This window comes from Nerophis ophidion, linkage group LG07, assembly GCF_033978795.1.
Source record: "Nerophis ophidion isolate RoL-2023_Sa linkage group LG07, RoL_Noph_v1.0, whole genome shotgun sequence".
Lineage (NCBI taxonomy): Eukaryota > Metazoa > Chordata > Actinopteri > Syngnathiformes > Syngnathidae > Nerophis > Nerophis ophidion.
The window spans coordinates 32,560,071-32,579,435 of NC_084617.1; the positions used below are offsets into that span (position 1 = coordinate 32,560,071).

A 19,365-nucleotide genomic window follows, 5' to 3' on the forward strand; every position below is an offset into this window, starting at 1 on the left:
GTGTCTTCATCTTCTTGGAGCAAAAGCAATAGCAGAGGTGTGAAGGTGTCAGGAGGTGACATGTTCCCTGGCAGGAGTGTGCTGATCCTACTGAAGTAAACATGTTTGTTGTTGCGGTCTGCAGGTCATGGCTTGAAGTTCAAGACCAAGGCAGAGAGAAGTAAAGCTCTAGAAGAGAAGGACATTGAGATGGAGAGAAAGTGCAGCCCTCCTCAACATCTTCTACATCAGAAGGTTTAGGATGGTCCTCACTCTTGACAACCATCTTCTACTTCAGAAGGTTTTAGGATGGTCCTCACTCTTGACAACCGTCTTCTACATCAGAAGGTTTAGGATGGTCCTCACTCTTGACAACCATCTTCTACATCAGGTTTAGGATGGTCCTCACTCTTGACAACCATCTTCTACATCAGAAGGTTTAGGATGGTCCTCAGTCTTGACAACCATCTTCTCCAACAACTTGATTATCATGAGCGCAGCCTGTCAACATTTGAATAAAGGGCTCCTTCAAGAACTTGTATTTGTTCAGAAGTACACAAATATAAATCATGTGTGACTTTGTAAACAATGTTTTTATTTCATGTCTTCGTCATAATTGCTGACTCACATGGAATGTATCTCCACTGGTCCCAACTCATTCACATGGAAAGTTTCTCCACTGGTCCCTACTCTGTCACATGGAAGGTATCTCCACTGACTGTGGTCCATTGGTCCCCACTCAGTCACTTGGAAGGTATCTTCACTGACTGTGGTCCACTGGTCCCCACTCAGTCACATGGAAGGTATCGCCACTGACTGCGGTCCACTGGTCCCCACTCAGTCACATTGAAAATATCTCCACTGGTCCACACTCAGTCAAATGGAAGGTATCTCCACTGACTGTGGTCCACTGGTCCCCACTCAGTCACATAGAAGATATCTCCTCCAAATTTGGTCTACTGGTCCCCACTTAGTCACATGGAAGGTATCTCCACTGGTCCCCACTCATGGAAGGTATCTCCACTGACTTTGGTCCACTGGTCCCTACTTAGTCACATGGAAGGCATATCCACAGGTCCCTACTCAGTCACATGGAAGATATCTTCTCTGGTCCCTACTCATTCACATGGAAAGTATCTCCACTGGTCCCTACTCAGTCTCATGGAAGGTATATCCACTGGTCCCCACTCAGTCACATGAAAGGTATCTACAGTGACTGTGGTCCACTGGTCCCCACTCAGTCACATGGAAAGTATCTCCACTGGTCCCCACTCAAGTCACATGGAAGGTATCTCCACTGACTTTGGTCCACTGGTCCCCACTCAGTCACATGGAAGGTATCTCCACTGGTCCCCACTCAGTCACATGGAAGGTATCTCCACTGACTTTGGTCCACTGGTCCCCACTTAGCCGCATGGAAGGTATCTCCACTGACTGTGGTCCACTAGTTCCGTATCAGACACATGGAAGGTTTCTCCACTGACTTTGGTCCAATGGTCCCCACTCAGTCACAAGACATCATGTTCACTTTGGGTGTGATGTACACTGGTCCTCACTCAGTCACATGACATCATGTTCACTTTGGGTGTGATGTACACAGGTCCCCACTCAGTCACATGACATCATGTTCACTTTGAGTGTGATGTACACTGGTGCCCCAGTCACATGACATCATGTTCACTTTGGGTGTGATGTACACTGGTCCCCACTCAGTCACAGGACATCATGTTCACTTTGGGTGGGATGTACACTGGTCCCCACTCAGTCACAGGACATCATGTTCACTTTGGGCGGGATGTACACTGGTCCCCACTCAGTCACATGACATCATGTTCACTTTGAGTGTGATGTACACTGGTTCCCCACTCAGTCACATGACGCATCCTGTTAACACAAGCATAGGCTTTTAGGAACCTCACAGTGTCCGCCCGCCATCTTGGGGCAGTCAATATTGCCTTACATGTAATTGATCATGGCGGCCTACCGGTCGCAAAATACAAACCCCGTTTCCATATGAGTTGGGATATTGTGTTAGATGTAAATATAAACGGAATACAATGATTTGCAAATCATTTTCAACCTATATTCAGTTGAACATGCTACAAAGACAACATATTTGATGTTCAAATTGATAAACTTTTTTTTTTTGCAAACAATCATTAACTTTACAATTTGATGCCAGCAACACGTGACAAAGAAGTTGGGAAAGGTGGCAATAAATACTGATAAAGTTGAGGAATGCTCATCAAACACTTATTTGGAACATCTCACGGGTGTGCAAGCTAATTGGGAACAGGTGGGTGCCATGATTGGGTATAAAAACAGCTTCCCAAAAAATGCTCAGTCTTTCACAAGAAAGGATGGGGTGAGGTACACACCCCTTTGTCCACAACTGCGTGAGAAAATAGTCAAACAGTTTAAAAACAATGTTTCTCAAAGTGCAATTGCAAGAAATTTAGGGATTTCAACATCTAAGGTCCATAATATCATCAACAGGTTCAGAGAATCTGGAGAAATCACTCCACGTAAGCGGCATGGCCAGAAACCAACATTGAATGACCGTGACCTTCGATCCCTCAGACGACACTGTATCAAAAACCGACATCAATCTCTAAAGGATATCACCACATGGGCTAATGAACACTTCAGAAAACAACTGTCACTAAATACAGTTTATCGCTACATCTGTAAGTGCAAGTTAAAGATCTACTATACAAAGCAAAAGCCATTTACCAACAACATCCAGAAACGCCGCCGGCTTCTCTGGGCCCGAGATCATTTAAGATGGACTGATGCAAAGTGAAAAAGTGTTCTGTGGTCTAACGAGTCCGCATTTCAAATTTTTGGGGGAAATATTCGACATCGTGTCATCCGGACCAAAGAGGAAGCGAACCATCCAGACTGTTATCGACGCAAAGTTCAAAAGCCAGCATCTGTGGTATGGGGGTGCATTAGTGGCCAAGGCATGGGTAACTTACCCATTTGTGACGGCACCATTAATGTTGAACGGTACATACAGGTTTTGAAACAACATATGCTGCCATTTAAGCGCCGTCTTTTTCATGGACGCCCCTGCTTATTTCAGCAAGACAATGCCATGCCACATTCAGCACGTGTTACAACAGCGTGGCTTCGCAAAAAAAGAGTATGTGTACTTTCCTGGCCCGCCTGCAGTCCAGACCTGTCTCCCATCGAAAATGTGTGGCGCATTATGAAGCGTAAAATACGACAGCGGAGACCCCGGACTGTTGAACGACTGAAGTTCTACATAAAACAATAATGGGAAAGAATTCCACTTTCAAAGCTTCAACAATTAGTTTCCTCAGTTTCCAAACGATTATTGAGTGTCGTTAAAAGAAAAGGTGATGTAACACAGTGGTGAACATGCCCTTTCCCAACTACTTTGGCACGTATTGCAGCCATGAAATTCTAAGTTAATTACCGTATTTCTTTGAATTGCCGCCGGGCATATAGTATGCGCCTCCCTTGAATTACTGCTGGGTCAAACTCGCTTCGCAAAATAATTAGCGCATGCTTATTTTATCGCCGGGTCAAACTTGTGACGTCACAAGTGACATTTCCCCTGTCATTATTTTTAAAATGGAGGAGGCTGATTTCAATACCAGTAATCTAAAATCGCATAAAGGGAAGAAGATTAAGAGCTATTCAGTAGGATTCAAGGTCCAAGCTATTGAATACTGGTATGCTAAAAAGAACAGTAAGCAGCTATGCTTTATTAATATACCGGTACCTGTGGAGAGGTGGAGCTGACGGTCAGGCAGGGCACGCTGGAACCTGGCCCAAGATGGCGGCGAGGAGACGGCGAGCGAACGGAGAGGAGGAGCGGAAGAGCGACCTGGACTGAAGTTTTTATTGAAAAATAAACAAAGTCAAACTGCTCAAGTCATGTCCTTTCTTGGTGGTCCTGGGAACCCGCAAGACGACGGTTTGAGACCGTCACAATACCGTAGCTGCGTGTGTCCAATATGAGTCATTAAATGACTCCCGCCTCCTGGTGGTAGAGGGCGCTAGTGATCCTTCTTGCGACTACTCGGCTGCAGAAGAAGTGACTGAGTGACGTGATATGTGCTGGGACGGATATGACAGACCTTCTGATAGCAGTTTTCTAAACTGGACTTTCAATCGAAGCAGGAGGTAATAAAGGAAGATCTCCATCGGGACAGAGAGACTTTTAAAACTGAAGAAAGATAACGAAGACTTCTATACACAACTTATCGATGATTTTGATCAGAAGGAGCTGGCATGGACTATATTTATAAGTAAAGGTAAGACCACAATAAGTTTTTTTATTTATTAAATGTGCTTTTCATGATGGTATCCTTACATCACACTCAAATTTGTACTGCATGCCTTTGGTAAGTGCCGGAGTGAGAAGTGGTTTTAAAATAATTAGCACATGCTTACTTTTACCGCATGCCTTTGGTAAGCGCAGGAGTGAGAAGAGGTTTTAAATTAATTAGCGCCCGGCGGCAATTCAAGGAAATACGGTATTTACAACAACAAAAAAAGTTTGAGTTTAAACATCAAATATCTTGTCTTTGTAGTTGGTGCATTCAATTGAATATGAGTTGAAAAGGATTTGCAAATCATTGTATTCCGTTTATATTTACATTTAACACAATTTCCCAACTCATATGGAAACAGGATTTGTAGATTATATCAACTCATCATTTCTATTCCTATTTTGTATTTTTAGTGTCTCTCCTTAAATTCTTACAATCATTCCTCGTTGATACCAAAGGTAGTATCAGTATTGGATTACGGTAATATGACTCTTTCTCTCATTTGGCTAAATGTGTTTTTTTGTATTGTCCTTGATATTTTTATATCAATAGATTTGCTTTATAAGTTAATTTGTGTCACTGATTCAATTTTGCTCAAACATCTGCGCCTAATTAAAGGGAATACTTGTATTATTTTGTGGATATTGTGAAATTATCATGTTTTGTAGCATTTATTCAAAAATCATTAATAACTCTAGGAAAGGACAATACTTAAACTTTTCTTTGATTTCTACACACCTGCAACGTTACCCAACCCAAATGATTGTTTTGTCATTGTTGCCAGACATATAATTACACCACTAATAATATTAACATTATTTGAAGGAACATTCCAAACTTCCCATTATTTGACCACTTCAATAGACGGTTATGAGCCAACACAAACCGGATATATCCTGCGCTGGTGTGGCACCTTTTTTTTTTTAACAATAGCACTACTTTATACACAGTCAGTGCAAATGTTGAATTTATCAGATGGGTTAGAACAGTGGTTCTCAAATGGGGGTACATGTACCCCTGGGGGTACTTGAAGGCAGGGGCGTCACTAGACCTAATACTGTACTGGGGCACACCTGGGGCACGAATAATTCATGTGAGCGTGCAAAGCGCGCAAGCAAAAACATTTTTAGCACTTATTTATCATAAAAAATACATAAGTAGTGCTTTAAACTATGAAATCATATCAGATTATGTTGTATGGATCTTTGATTAACCACCTGAAATTAACTAATGCATTTGACCTACTTGTGCACTTTTTTACTCCAGACTTCTAAACTGCTACTGGTAAAAGCAAAAAGGAAGAGCAATGAATCTTTTTGAAATATTTATTGCAGTAATCATCTGCAGATTTAACATCTACAAAAGTAAAACAAAAAATAAAGCACCCCTACATATCTGGGTTCTTTGATAATATTTAATTTCCATTTATGGCAATGTGGCTAATCCTATTTCAGATACACAAAACTATAAAATATACACAAAACAATAAAGCCACAGTAGTAGAATAAATGAACAACTGTTGTGTGTCTGTTCAGGGAATCATTTTCTGAGAAGTAAACTGTAACGTCTCGTTTTCATTTTTGCAAAGTGGTCAATCACTCTGGACAGACATGGAAATATTACAGTAACTTTTATACAGTTGACCAGTGGTTCCCAACTGGTGGGTTGTGACATAAAAGTGGATTGTGTGTCATTTTCAGTGAGTCGCACCCAGATGTGTGCATGCAAAAAAAAAAGTTTAGGGAGAAAAAAATCTAAATGTCTGAACAGAACCAGATATTTTTTGCCATTTTTCTAGTGACTATTAGTGAGTATCTCAGCAAAAGGCAAACTGACTAACAAGTTGGAGGAGGACTCAGGACAGACAGGGAAATATATATATTTTTAATCTAAATGGGGCAACAAAACCCGATATCTTCAGCCATCTTTCTAAAAAACAAATACAGAAATGTTACTATTTTTTCTGGAAACAAAACCAGATGCTTTAGCTGTAGCCATTTTTCTGGTGACAAAACAAGATTATTTTAGTCAAAGTCACACCGATTAACAAGACAAGTCTAGTGTGCTATTTTTCTGTGAAATAAACTTGAATGATTTAAAAATTTGTCTCACGACTTGATGATATGGAAAAAGGTTTTTCTTCCTGAAGATAAACCATTTGAGAAGCACTCAACTCACACATGCTTACTCCAAATCATCATTGATGCAGAACCAGCAGACAATAACCAACATTCTTTCTTTTCTTTTCTTAGTTTTTTTCGAACATGACATACATACAACATTATACATCAGGTAATTTCATCATTTCGCAATACACAATACATCATGTCCAAAAAGGAGTAGGAAGAAGCAAAGCTTATTTAATCCTACCCCTTTTCCACTTCAGAGCGCCCACAAAAATATACATTCATTCACTGACCTTCTTTACAGCAAAATATCAAAATAGCAAAATGACATCTGTGAGTGAGTAACACAGCAGTTTTCTAACATGTACTTAATTATTTCAGTCATTATTAACATTCTAAGATGAAGAATGTCTTATTTTCAATAAGTTTGGAAGTGTTTCTAATAATATTTCTTCTTTGTACTTCATAAGCACTATTAATTTGAACATCCTCTTAAACTGGATCATATCAGTACAATGTTTAACTTCTTTACTTAATCCATTCCATAATTTAATTCCACATACTGATATGCTAAAGGTTTTAAGTGTTGTACGGGCATACAAATGTTTTAAGTTAGATTTTCCTCTAAGGTTATATTTCTCCTCTTTAGTTGAGAAAAATTGTTGTACATTCCTTGGTAGCAGGTTATAATTTACTTTGTAAATCAATTTAGCTGTTTGCAATTTAGCTTTAATATTTTTGACTCAATAAATAAAGGGTTTGTATGTTCTCTATATCCAACATTGTATATTATTCTAATTGATCTTTTTTGTAACACAGTTAACGAATGTAGCACATATTTGTAGTTGTTTCCCCATATTTCTGCACAATAACTCAGCTATGGTAACACTAGCGAGCAGTAGAGAATATAAAGTGATTTTTGGCCCAGGACGTATTTTGCTTTATTCATTATTGAAATATTTTTTGCCACCTTATGTTGTATGTTTTGTATATGAGATTTCCAGTTCATTGTATCATCTATTAATACTCCCAAAAATCTGGTTTCTTTTACCCTTTCGATATCTATTCCATCTATTTGTATTTGTGTCTGATGCTCTTTTCTACTGTTACCAAATAGCATTATTTTAGTTTTACTGAGATTCAAGGATAGCCTGTTTTTATCAAATCATTTTTTAAATTTGTTCATTTCTTCCGTTATTATTTGTATTATCTTCTGTGTGTTTCATGTTCATTGGAAATTCCCCCAACAGCTCGTACAGCAAATGAATATGTTTGTCTTGATACAAGGAATAACGTTAGCTAACTTAGCATCAACTTAAGACAATGATGTTGCCTAGCTAGCTAGGACTTCACTTACATCTCTCATTCCTCTCTGCTTCTTCCCTGCTGCGGGCGAATAACTTTCTGATATCCATCTAGGAGTTACAGTTTGAGTCAAATCAAAATCAAAATAATGTAATAAACAAATTGTTGTTGGCTAACGTTACCTACCTCAGCAGTGATTCGCATCCTCTCTCTCTCTCTCTCTCTCGCTGTCTCTCTCTCTCAACTGAAGTCTCGATCCACACGTGAATAAATTACCATATTAATTAGCCATGGGCTCATTGTTATGTGTAGTGAATACAGTAGCAATCAATTACCATACTAAGTAGTATGTGCGCAGTTGTCTATGTTATGTAGACTTAAAACTCTGAAGCGTTTTTTTTTTTATTGGGTAAATTTTTACTGGGGCACCTCAGATCAACACTGGGGTACGTGCCCCAGTGAAATCTGTCTGGCGACGCCCCTGCTTGTAGGTATGCCAAGAAGTACATGAGATTTTTTTTTTTAATTCTAAAAATAACAACAATTAAAAAAATCGTTTATAAATTTATATTTACTGAATAATACTTCAACAAAATATGAATGTAAGTTCATAAACTGTGAAAAGAAATGCAACAATGCAATATTCAGTGTTGACAGCTAGATTTTTTGTGGACATGTTCCATAAATATTGATGTTAAAGATTTATTTTTTTGTGAAGAAATGTTTATAATTAAGTTCATGAATCCAGATGGATCTTTATTGCAATCCCCAAAGACGGCAGTTTAAGTTGATAATTACATCTATGTGTAGAAATTTTTTATTTATAATTGAATCACCTGTTTATTTTTCAACAAGTTTTTAATTATTTTTCTATCTTTTTTCCAGATAGTTCAAGAAAGACCACTACAAATGAGCTCTGTTTTGCACTGTTATACAATTTACTAATCAGAAACTGATCACATAATGCTGTATTTTACTTCTTTATCTCTTTTTTTTTCAACTAAAAATGCTTTGCTCTGATTAGGGGGTACTTGATTTAAAAAAATGTTCACAGGGGGGTACATCACTGAAAAAAGGTTGAGAACCACTGGGTTAGAAGACTATTTCCCTCTCTTAAAATACCAATATTTTGAACCTGTTGTCATATAGCCTCAGCGGCAGTGGTTTAAGCCCCGGATGTGAAAGTGAGAGCACGCAGGCGCAATACCAGCCACGGTCGATAGTAGCGCTGCGGAGCGGTAATTCCCTTTAACAGCCGCCTGAAACATCCAAAGAAGTTCTTCCGAAGAAAATGGAGGCTTTGCATGTGCTTGTTTCTTCTCGTCGTCAAAGAACGAAATATGGATTATATTTTTCGATCACTCGTTGTGAAACAACACCTTAATAATAACGACTGTATGGTAAAGCTAAATTAACCTTTATTTCCTATCGAAGAAGAATGGACATAGAAAGTCGGGATTTTCTCAACAGTCCTCCTTTAAAGACCGTCAGGTTCGGCGGCAGTGTCTTGGAAACATTATCAAAGTACACGCAGGTGAGTAGGAATACTTCAATGTTCCACTTCCACTGAGCTGTCAATCATGTACTGAGCTGTCAATAATGTGTTCAGGGAGACATGAGTGACTATGAACTGTTGAAGTATCAACTGACCGATCCTAACATCAAGGTAAGTACATCACGTGACTGCACTGCAACTTATTTCACACATCACCTTAGGGTGCATTGCAATTTATCTCACACATCAGCTTAAAGTGCACTGAAACTTATCTCACACATCACCTTAAGGTGTACTGCAACTTAACTCACACACCAGCTTAAAGTGCACTGAAACTTATCTCACACATCAGCTTAAAGTGCACTGAAACTTGTCTCACACATCAGCTTAAAGTGCACTGAAATTTATCTCACACATCAGCTTAAAGTGCACTGAAATTTATCTCACACATCAGCTTAAAGTGCACTGAAATTTATCTCACACATCAGCTTAAAGTGCACGGAAACTTATCTCACACATCAGCTTAAAGTGCACTGAAACTTATCTCACACATCAGCTTAAAGTGCACTGAAACTTATCTCACACATCACTTTAAAGTGCACTGAAACTTATCTCACACATCAGCTTACAGAGTGCACTGCAACACATCTCACACATCACCTTAAAGGCCTACTGAAACCCACTACTACCCACCACGCAGTCTGATAGTTTATATATCAATGATGAAATCTTAACATTACAACACATGCCAATACGGCCTTTTTAGTTTACTAAATTGCAATTTTAAATTTCCCGGGAGTTTCTTCTTGAAAACGTCGCGTAGTGATGACGTGTACGCTTGACGTCACGGGCTGTTAGGAAATATGAGCGCTGCGCACACACACAGCTAAAAGTCGTCTGCTTTAACTGCATAATTACACGGCATTTTGGAGATCTGAGTTGCTGAATCCTTTGCAATTTGTTCAATTAATATTAGAGAAGTCAAAGTAGAAAGATGGAGTTGGGAAGCTTTAGCCTTTAGCCACACAAACACACGGGGATTCCTTGTTTAAAATTCACGGAGGTGAAACTTTACTATGGATCACAGCGAACATTGATCCCGACCGAATGTCAACCAGCAGGTTTCGGTGAGAAAATTGTTGTAAAAACTTGCTTCTCACCGGAGATCAGCTGAGCTTGTGCCGCCCATAAAGCTGCCGTCGACTTACCTGAGACACAGCGCGTCAACACACCCGTGGACACACACCTCGGACAATTAGGGTACTATTGAACTCACTAAAACACTAGCAACACAGTAGAAAGATAAGGTATTTCCCAGAATTATCCTAGTAAATGTGTCTAAAAACACCTTAATCAGTCCCAATGCAATCGCATTTTTTTTTTTTTTTTTCCGAGTCCGTCGCTATCAATATCCTCAAACAAGATTCTTTCATCCTCGCTCAAATTAATGGGGAAATTGTCGTTTTCTCTGTCCGAATAGCTGTTTTTGTTGGAGGCTCCCATTAAAAACGATGTGAAGATGTGAGGGGCCATCAACATGTGATGTCATCAACTGCGACTTCCGGTAGAGGCAGGGCTTTTCTGTTAGCAATTTCGTGGATGTTCTCTACTAAATCCTTTCGGCAAAAATATGGCAGTATCGCGAAATGATCAAGTATGACATATAGAATGGACCTGCTATCCCCGTTTAAATAAGAACATCTCATTTCAGTAGGCCTTTAAGGTGCACTGCAACATATCTCACACATCACCTTCAAGTGCACTGCAACATATCTCACACATCACCTTAAGGTGCACTGCAACATATCTCAGACTATTTAAAGACAAAATTCCCATGGGATAGGCCAAACATGAAGGAAGCAACGACTTTTTGAAGTGAAATAATCAGTCACTTTTTGTCTGGAACTATCCTTTAAGACAATCAAAAAATGTCACCTATATTTTGAAGTATTAACTTTAAAACATCATGTATTAGTTGTCATACTTGCATCAAATAAAAAGCACATGGTAGCCATCCACAAGCTTCTGCTGGAAATTTTGACCACTCCTCTTGACAAAATTGGTGCAGTTCAGCTAAATGTGTTGGTTTTCTGACATGGATTTTTTTTCTTCAGCATTGTTCGCACGTTTAAGTCAGGACTTTGGGCAGGCCATTCTAATACCTTCATTCTAGACTGTCGGAAAACCCAACTGCGCCCAAGACCCAACCTCAGTGCTGACGATTTTAGCCTGTCCTGAATAATTAGGAGGTAATCCTCTTATTTTCACTGTCCCATTTAAAGCACCAGTTCCATTGGCAGCAAAGCAGGCCAAGAGCATAATACTACCACCACCATGCTTGACAGTAGGGAGGTGTTCCTGGGATTAAAGGCCTCACCTTTTCTCCTCCAAACATTGCTGGGTATTGTGGTCAAACACCTAAATTTTTGATTAATCTGACATCACATGGACAAAAATAAGACCTTCTGGAGGAAAGTTATGTGGTCAGATGAAACAAAGATGGAGCTGTTTGGCCACAATACCCAGCAATATGTTTGGAGGAGAAAAGGTGAGGCCTTTAATCCTAGGAACACTATACCTACCGTCAAGCATGGTGGTGGTAGTATTATGCTCTGGGCCTGTTTTGCTGCCAACGGAATTAGTGCTTAAATGGGACAATGAAAAAGGAGAATTAGCTCCAAATTCTTAAGGACAACCTAAAATCATCAGGCCGGAGGTTGGGTCTTGGGCGCAGTTAGGTTTTCCAACAGGACAATGACCCCAAACACACGTCAAAAGTGGTAAAGAAATTGCTAAATCAGGCTAGAATGAAGGTTTTGGAATGGCCTTCCCAAAGTCCTGACTTAAACGTGTGGACAATGCTTAAGAAACAAGTCCATACCAGAAAAGCAACACCTTTTTAGCTGAACTGCACCAATTTTGTCAAGAGCAGTGGGATCGGAATCTTTTTGTGTGGAGTTTGCATGTTCTCCCCGTGACTGCGTGGGTTCCTTCCTCCAAAAACATGCACCTGGGGATAGGTTGATTGGCAACTCTAAATTGGTCCTAGTGTGTAAATGCGAGTGTGAATGTTGTCTATCTGCGTTGGCCCTAGGGCTGGGCGATATATCGATATATACGATATATTGCAGGTTTGTCTCCGTGCGATATAGAAAATTACTATATCGTAATATTCGATTATATGATCTCTCAGTGTTGCTTTAAGCTGCGTGCATTACATTACTGGCGTGTCTCACTCCTTCTCGTCTGTCCTTCTCACAGAGACGTAAAAAAGGCCCGCCTTCTTACATACGTCACATACTGTCGCGCACGTAGCGTCACGCGCTCTCGCCGAGATGTAACGTTAGCTGAGGCAGGTCGAGTTGCTTTTACCTGCAGGCATCACACAACAGGGGTTTCTCACTCCTTCTCATCTCTCATTCTGACAGATACGTAAAACAAGCCCACCTTCTTACATACGTCACTTACTCTGGCGAGTCTAGCGTCTTAGCTCTCGCCGATCAGAGAGGTAGCAGCATGGCTAACTTTAGCTGAGGCAGGTCGAGCGAGCGGAGCTTGTGACAATACAAGAGAGAAATGGTGCGAAACTTATCACAAATGGAGGAAGAACAATAAATGCCCAACATAAAGAGCAGGGAGTCCATCATCTGGTGGTGGCTTGGCTCCAAGTGGGAAGATATTCAGCAGACAACAGCAATATGCTGTTCAATGTATATACTATGATGATAAACCTGTGTGATTACTGTATTATGCTGATAGTATATATTTGTAGCATGTGTTGATTAACGTGGACACCGACTTAAACAAGTTGAAAAACTTATTCGGGTGTTACCATTTAGTGGTCAATTGTACGGAATATGTACTGTACTGTGCAATTTACTAATAAAAGTATCAATCAATCAATGCAAAATATGCAACAGAAGGGTTACTACAAAAAAGTAGCAACACTATTAATTTGTTCTTTCATTTAAAAAGTCACCCGTAAGAGAATGAAGAGTATTTAATGAATACAGTTTTGGTCAATTGACTTAGTTGTGATTTCCCTCTCTGCATGAAAGTTTAAAATGAGCATATATAAATGCAGTATGAAGAATGTTTTATGTAGACACATAGAATCATCATACTGCTGTGATTATATGTATCAAGTGTTCATTCAAGGCCAAGGCAAAATATAGTAATATATATCGTATATTGCAATATGGCATAAAAATATCGCGAAATTAATAAAATCCAATATCGCCCAGCCCTAGTTGGCCCTGCGATGAGGTGGCGACTTGTCCAGGGTGTACCCCTGCCTTCTGTCCAGATGCAGCTGAGATAGGCTCCAGCACCCCCGCGACCCCAAAAGGGACAAGTGGTAGAAAATGGATGGATGGAGTGGTCAAAAATTCAAGCAGCTTGTGAATGGCTACTAAAAGCGCCTTAGTGCAATGAAACTTGCCAAGGGACATGTAACCAAATATTAACATTGCTGTATGTATACTTTTTACCTAGCATATTTGCTCACATTTTTAGTAGACCCATAATAAATTCATAAAAGAAGCAAACGTCATGAATGTTTTTTGTGGCCACCTACGATGTGGTCCAATCACTCTATCACAAAAAAATAACAGTTTTTTTGTGATAGAAATGATTGGAAACTCAAGACAGCCATGACATTATGTTCTTTACAAGTGTATGTACACTTTTGACCACCAAGTTGCAATGCTCAAATCGACTTCATATTTCAGGATTATCAAATAAGCCTGTACATATTTTCCACAGGTTAATTAACCAAATGATTAATGAAGATAAATTCTGTAACTTTTGCCATGTGCACGCATTGTTACAGCAGCTACATGCACATAATCATATTTACCCTTGTAAGTTAGTATTACCTTATTACACATAATCATAATGATTAGTATTACCTTATTACACATAATCATAATAGTTAGTATAACCTTATTACACATAATCATAATAGTTAGTATTACCTTATTACACATAATCATAATAGTTAGTTTTACCTTATTAAACCACACTGATCATAAAACTGCACTTCACGTTAATACATTTATGGAAGGACTGGTTTACGTTTGCTACCTATCTTAAATGCTAACATGAAAACAAGAAACATTAACATCCTTCCTCATGAAGAAAGATCATACAGCAATATAAAGACATTATTGTGTAAACAATAGATACAATGATGGATATAAACTCCACACAGACGGGAAGTGACATCACCAACCAGAAGTGAAAAAAATTTGGAAGAAGATAAACGTAATTAAACACACAAATAGAAGAAGATAAACATAATTAAACACAAATAGAAGATAAACATATTTAAACACGCTAATAGAAGAAGATAAACTTATTTAAACATACATAGAAGATAAACATGTTTAAACACACTAATAAAAAAAGATAAACATATTTGAACACACAAACAGAAGAAGATAAACATTTAACCACAAATAGAAGAAGATAAACATTTAAACACAAATAGAAGAAGATAAACTTATTCAAACACACGAATAGAAGATAAACATCTTTAAACACACAAATAGAAGAAGATAAACATATTTAAACACTCAAATAAAAAAATACAAACTTTTTTTAACACACAAAAATTAAGCCAGAACAATATTTCACCTTTCAAGAAAGTCTATTTTGGGCTTGTTTATTTCAGCTATTAAAAGATACAAGTAGGTTGAAATATATTGGTACTTTTGTTTGTCTTCTCACACTGTTTGTCTTCTCACAGGACGCACAGATCATCACTTGGCTACAAGAATTCAGGAATTGTGTATCTCAGCTGACCAAGGAGCACGAACAACTCATCTATTCTATTTTAGTGAGTATCATGGACTACTATGGTGGGGACAAAAAAATATCCCATGATTACCCAGAATTACCGGTTTCCCGAGACATTTTGCCCATCGAAAATTAATGTGCCAATTCTCAAACGTGCACAACTCTCACATTTCTCACCTGATTGGAAGCGTTCCACCATCCACTCACCTTGGACAATCAAACTACCATCCGCACACTCCACTCACCGTGGACAATCAAACTACCATCCACACACTCCTCTCACCTTGGACAAATCAAACTACTATCCACACACTCATCTCACTTTAGAAAATCAAACTACAAGTTAAAAAAAAATTCCAGGAATTTTCGGTTTTCCAGAGCCGTATTTTTACCTCTTTCTGGAAAGTTTTCACAGTCCACATTTTTCAACCGTTCTTGACCATTCCACTTTCAAAACACTCCTCTTAGTTTGGACAACAAACATTTAGTTTTTTTGTGCGGATTCCCGTTATTCCCAAATTTCCATAAATTCCGAAAAACCCATTTTCAATTAAAACTCTTACTACGTCAACATTTTTCTACCGATTCCAAAAATTGCAACACCAACCCATTCACACCATCTTAGGACAATTGTGCTAGTATCAATATTTTCAAAACTTACTGGTTTTCCTGAAATTTCCAAGAAACTCCCATTCAAATCAACGAACATATTTATAGTTCTTCAATGTCCTTAATTCTCCAAATTTAGCGACATTTTTAAACATGATTTCGATCTTGCAATCTTCCACCCACACTACTCTTCAAAAAATTACGGTTTTCCTGGAATTTTTCGTAATTTTCTCCCAATTGACAATGAATGGCCATTATACAGTCTACTGCATACCCCATTGGAACCATTCCAACTTCCACTGGCGTGTATCAGCAGTGTTCACACACAGAAGATCCGTTGTGGCAATTCCATTTGGTACATTTTGTAGTCACTAATGAGATGTACTTGTGGACTGCATGTTGACACCACCTGTTCATAGAAGTAGAGGTTTGCAAGCCAACCCAAGACTTTGATGTTTTATTGAGAAGAAAGAACATTACACACACAATGTTTGAGTTGCACTTGATTGATTATGGCTCCTGTAGTCAGACAAACTGTGCTTCAACATACGGGTATTTTTATGGTGTGTATAAGGGCCCCAAAATGGCACCATTAATGCGTCCGTCATTGTAGTCTGCACCAACATTTTTAGTCAATAAGCTTTCTTTTTCTCTGTCCTCTGCTGTTGCTGTTTCTAATGTAAAGTAGCCTACACTTGTAACATATATCTGTCGGTAGACTCGCTATGGAAGCGCTAAAAACTAGCGGTACAACAAAAGATGATGGGTAGAAGATGCTGTCGAAGTGGAGGCATGTAAATAAGACCAGAAAACGGTGTGTCCTGAAGAGTGGTGTGTAAAACATTATCTCTGTAACAAAGAACCACAATGACATGTTATGGAAGACTTATACACTTGGAAAACAAACAACACTTCCCATCCAACCTGATGCATCAGGAGAGGTGCTGCAAAGAGGAATGAGAGAAAATGCCCAAAGATAGGTGTGCCAAGATAGGTGTGCCAAGCTTGTGGCATGGTGTTTATAAGGAATTGAGTCTGAACACTGATGTACATGTCATTTTTGACTTTTTGATTTGCAAATCTTGTTTCTCTCAAGATGGTTTACTGAGTGTACATTAATGAGAATAACATGAGCTTTTTGTGTGAAAAATGTACTACTCATGTTTAAATATATTTGACTAATATCAATTATTAGCCTCCTTGACTACTAATAATCTGTAATTGTAGGTAAAAATAGTAATTATAAAAAGAAACAAGTTGCAGACTTTTTCTTAGTATGTTTTACATTTAAAGTCTCCAACATTCATTTATGTTCCCACACATTTAACTTGGTTAACTGTTGAGAGAAATCCATAGTGCTCCTTTTTGTTGTACGTGAGAGATTATCGACACACTTCATCATGTCTCTTTGCTCGGTCAGCACTGCAAAGGAAAATATGTTCTTGATGAATAAATGTTGCATACATGCCTTCTTGGGAGTAAATGTCATTAACCGGATGGTTTGGTTTCTGTAACCTCTTCCCGTTTGCATCATGCAGAGACTTCCCTGGTTGGGCAGGAGTCAGGCAGTAGCAGATGAGTACATGTCCTTCCTCAGCAACCTGGTGTCTGCACAGACCCTCTATCTGTGTGCCTGTCTCAACATGCTGGTCTCGCACTTCACTCCCAGTAAGTCTTTCACTTCCCTCCCAATAAGTCTCTCACTTCCAATAAGTCTCTCACTTCCCTCCCAGTAAGTGTCACACGTCACTCCCAGTAATTGTCACACGTTACTCCCAGTAATTGCCACACGTCACTCCCGCTAAGTGTCACACCAGTAAGAAGGCATGATGTGTTGTGTGTGCAGAGAGAGTGACCATCAGTGAAGGAGGAGTTGATATCTCTGATTCAGAGGATGAAGATGATGGTAGGTGTCTGGTTTTTACTGTATGGTTCACAATCATTATGAGACTAAAGTTATTTTTCTTTTGCATTCTAACATGTACAAATGGTCTCGTTGTTGGTGGCTAGCGATGTAGGTAATGTTAGCAATCAATTCTACCGTGAAATGACTTTAAAAATGCATTCAACAATACTTAATTTATGTTGTGTAACCTGTATAACAACCAAGATGTAGAAACATTGTTATCGTAAGAGACAACACCGAGGAACTCTTTTTCCAGCCTAATAACACTTTGCCATGCTACGCTATTAGCAATAAAAGCTAACTACTGGGAGAGATAAGCCAGCTTCTACATCAACACAAAACGCGTTTGTTTGTAATACACAACACTGTGATACAAGACCAATCTGTAGTGAGTGAAAAACATGAACAATCATATTACAGTATCTGTAAAGTATTATTTCATGTTTTGTTTGTACACAGCTAGTGTTGTAGTTGTAATACCACACATGACGTGTATCATGATCAATATTAAGTGTGACTCACTCCAGGGATAGTTGTCTGTTTGGTCCAGGTGTCCGTTTATTATGGTAAGCACTCCATTTATGTCGAAATAGCTAGGTTCCAAATTCCACATTTTGCAGCTTCGAGTCACTTTCACCTCACTCTCTCTGCTTCCATCTGCTCCAATGTCTCACTCTTCCTTCGTGCTGGCTTCTATAAGAAGCAGTTCATCCTCCATATTTTCAGCTTCAAAAATAATGTTGTGAATCCTAATTATTCCAAAAATAGTCGTCTTTGTTGTTTTTTACAGTGTCTGCCATGATTAGAACACACTTGTGTTTGTCTCTGGAAGTAAGAACACACGTTTGTTGCTAGAAGTCGGAAGTGCGTTGTTATGGAAACAGAAATGAATGCGCTAATGAATTTAATTCTGGCAATAGTTAAAATGACCAAAATAGGTTAAATATTCTACATATTGTTATGATGGTGCCTTTTATTACATTTTATACATATATATATATATATATATATATATATATGTATACTTGCAGTGCGTATATTGTACATATTCATTTGTTTTTCATTCATTTATTTCAGGCAATGACATTAAAAAAAGTACAAGGTAGACAACACATAGTAATATAAATGAATATAATGCAAGAGGTAATGTACAGTATGTAATGCATGATTGTCCAGTTTTGCCTGAAATGGAGTGAGGAGATGATAATTTATTAAATCCCACCCCCACTTCTCCATTCAGTGATTAATACATTGAGTTTCACTGTTACTTTGTTTAGGGATTACACAAATGTTGTATCATAGTGGCATTACATAGGTAACAATAATTATTACACTGTATCAACAATTTGTATCAACAATGTAGGAAGAATGAACATTGCAACAATGGTAATAGACAACATGGCAACAATGGTAGTAGACAACATGGCAACAATGGTAATAGACAACATTGAGCACATGTTAACACTTTGAGACAGAGTACAACAGCAGGTCAAATTAAAGACCCTCATCACTTCAGCTTGGCATTCTGGACTTCAGCTCGGCATTCAACACCATCATCCCACAGCACTTGGTGAGCAAACTGGCCGCCCTTGGATTCAGTACCCCCCTATGCAACTGGCTGCTTGACTTCCTCACAGACAGACCCCAGTCTGTGAGAGTGGGCGACAACACCTCCAGTGCCATCTCCTTGAGCACTGGCTCCCCCCAGGGCTGCGTCCTGCGTCTGCTGCTGTTCACATTGATGACCCATGACTGCTGTGCCAGTTCCACTACTAACCACATTCTGAAGCACGCGGACGACACAAGAGTAGTGGGCCTCATCCGTGACGACATGGACTACAG

The 19,365-nt window shown here is 38.9% G+C and overlaps 2 protein-coding genes and 1 long non-coding RNA gene across 4 annotated transcripts in view; 2 read left to right on the forward strand and 1 right to left on the reverse strand.

Annotated features, from left to right (window-relative positions):
• The window catches only part of dus1l (dihydrouridine synthase 1-like (S. cerevisiae)), a 32,746-nt gene extending 32,232 nt beyond the window's left edge, over positions 1-514 (forward strand). For both annotated transcript variants that reach the window (XM_061905995.1, XM_061905996.1), the window contains exon 14: positions 125-514. In XM_061905995.1, coding sequence (XP_061761979.1) covers positions 125-240 — 116 coding nt within the window. In that variant the 3' untranslated portion in view covers positions 241-514. The remainder of the gene's footprint in view (positions 1-124) is intronic.
• LOC133556254 (uncharacterized) lies at positions 461-7,973 on the reverse strand. The gene is made up of 3 exons (XR_009807482.1): positions 7,901-7,973; positions 7,767-7,824; positions 461-1,863 (listed from the first exon to the last, which is right to left on the reverse strand). It is a non-coding gene; the product is annotated as an uncharacterized LOC133556254 (long non-coding RNA).
• Positions 7,974-8,968: 995 nt separating this feature from the next.
• The window catches only part of rrn3 (RRN3 homolog, RNA polymerase I transcription factor), a 41,035-nt gene continuing 30,638 nt past the window's right edge, over positions 8,969-19,365 (forward strand). Inside the window, exons 1-5 of the mRNA XM_061905999.1 lie at positions 8,969-9,248; positions 9,324-9,380; positions 14,959-15,048; positions 17,156-17,285; positions 17,464-17,523. Coding sequence (XP_061761983.1) covers positions 9,153-9,248; positions 9,324-9,380; positions 14,959-15,048; positions 17,156-17,285; positions 17,464-17,523 — 433 coding nt within the window. The 5' untranslated portion in view covers positions 8,969-9,152. The remainder of the gene's footprint in view (positions 9,249-9,323; positions 9,381-14,958; positions 15,049-17,155; positions 17,286-17,463; positions 17,524-19,365) is intronic.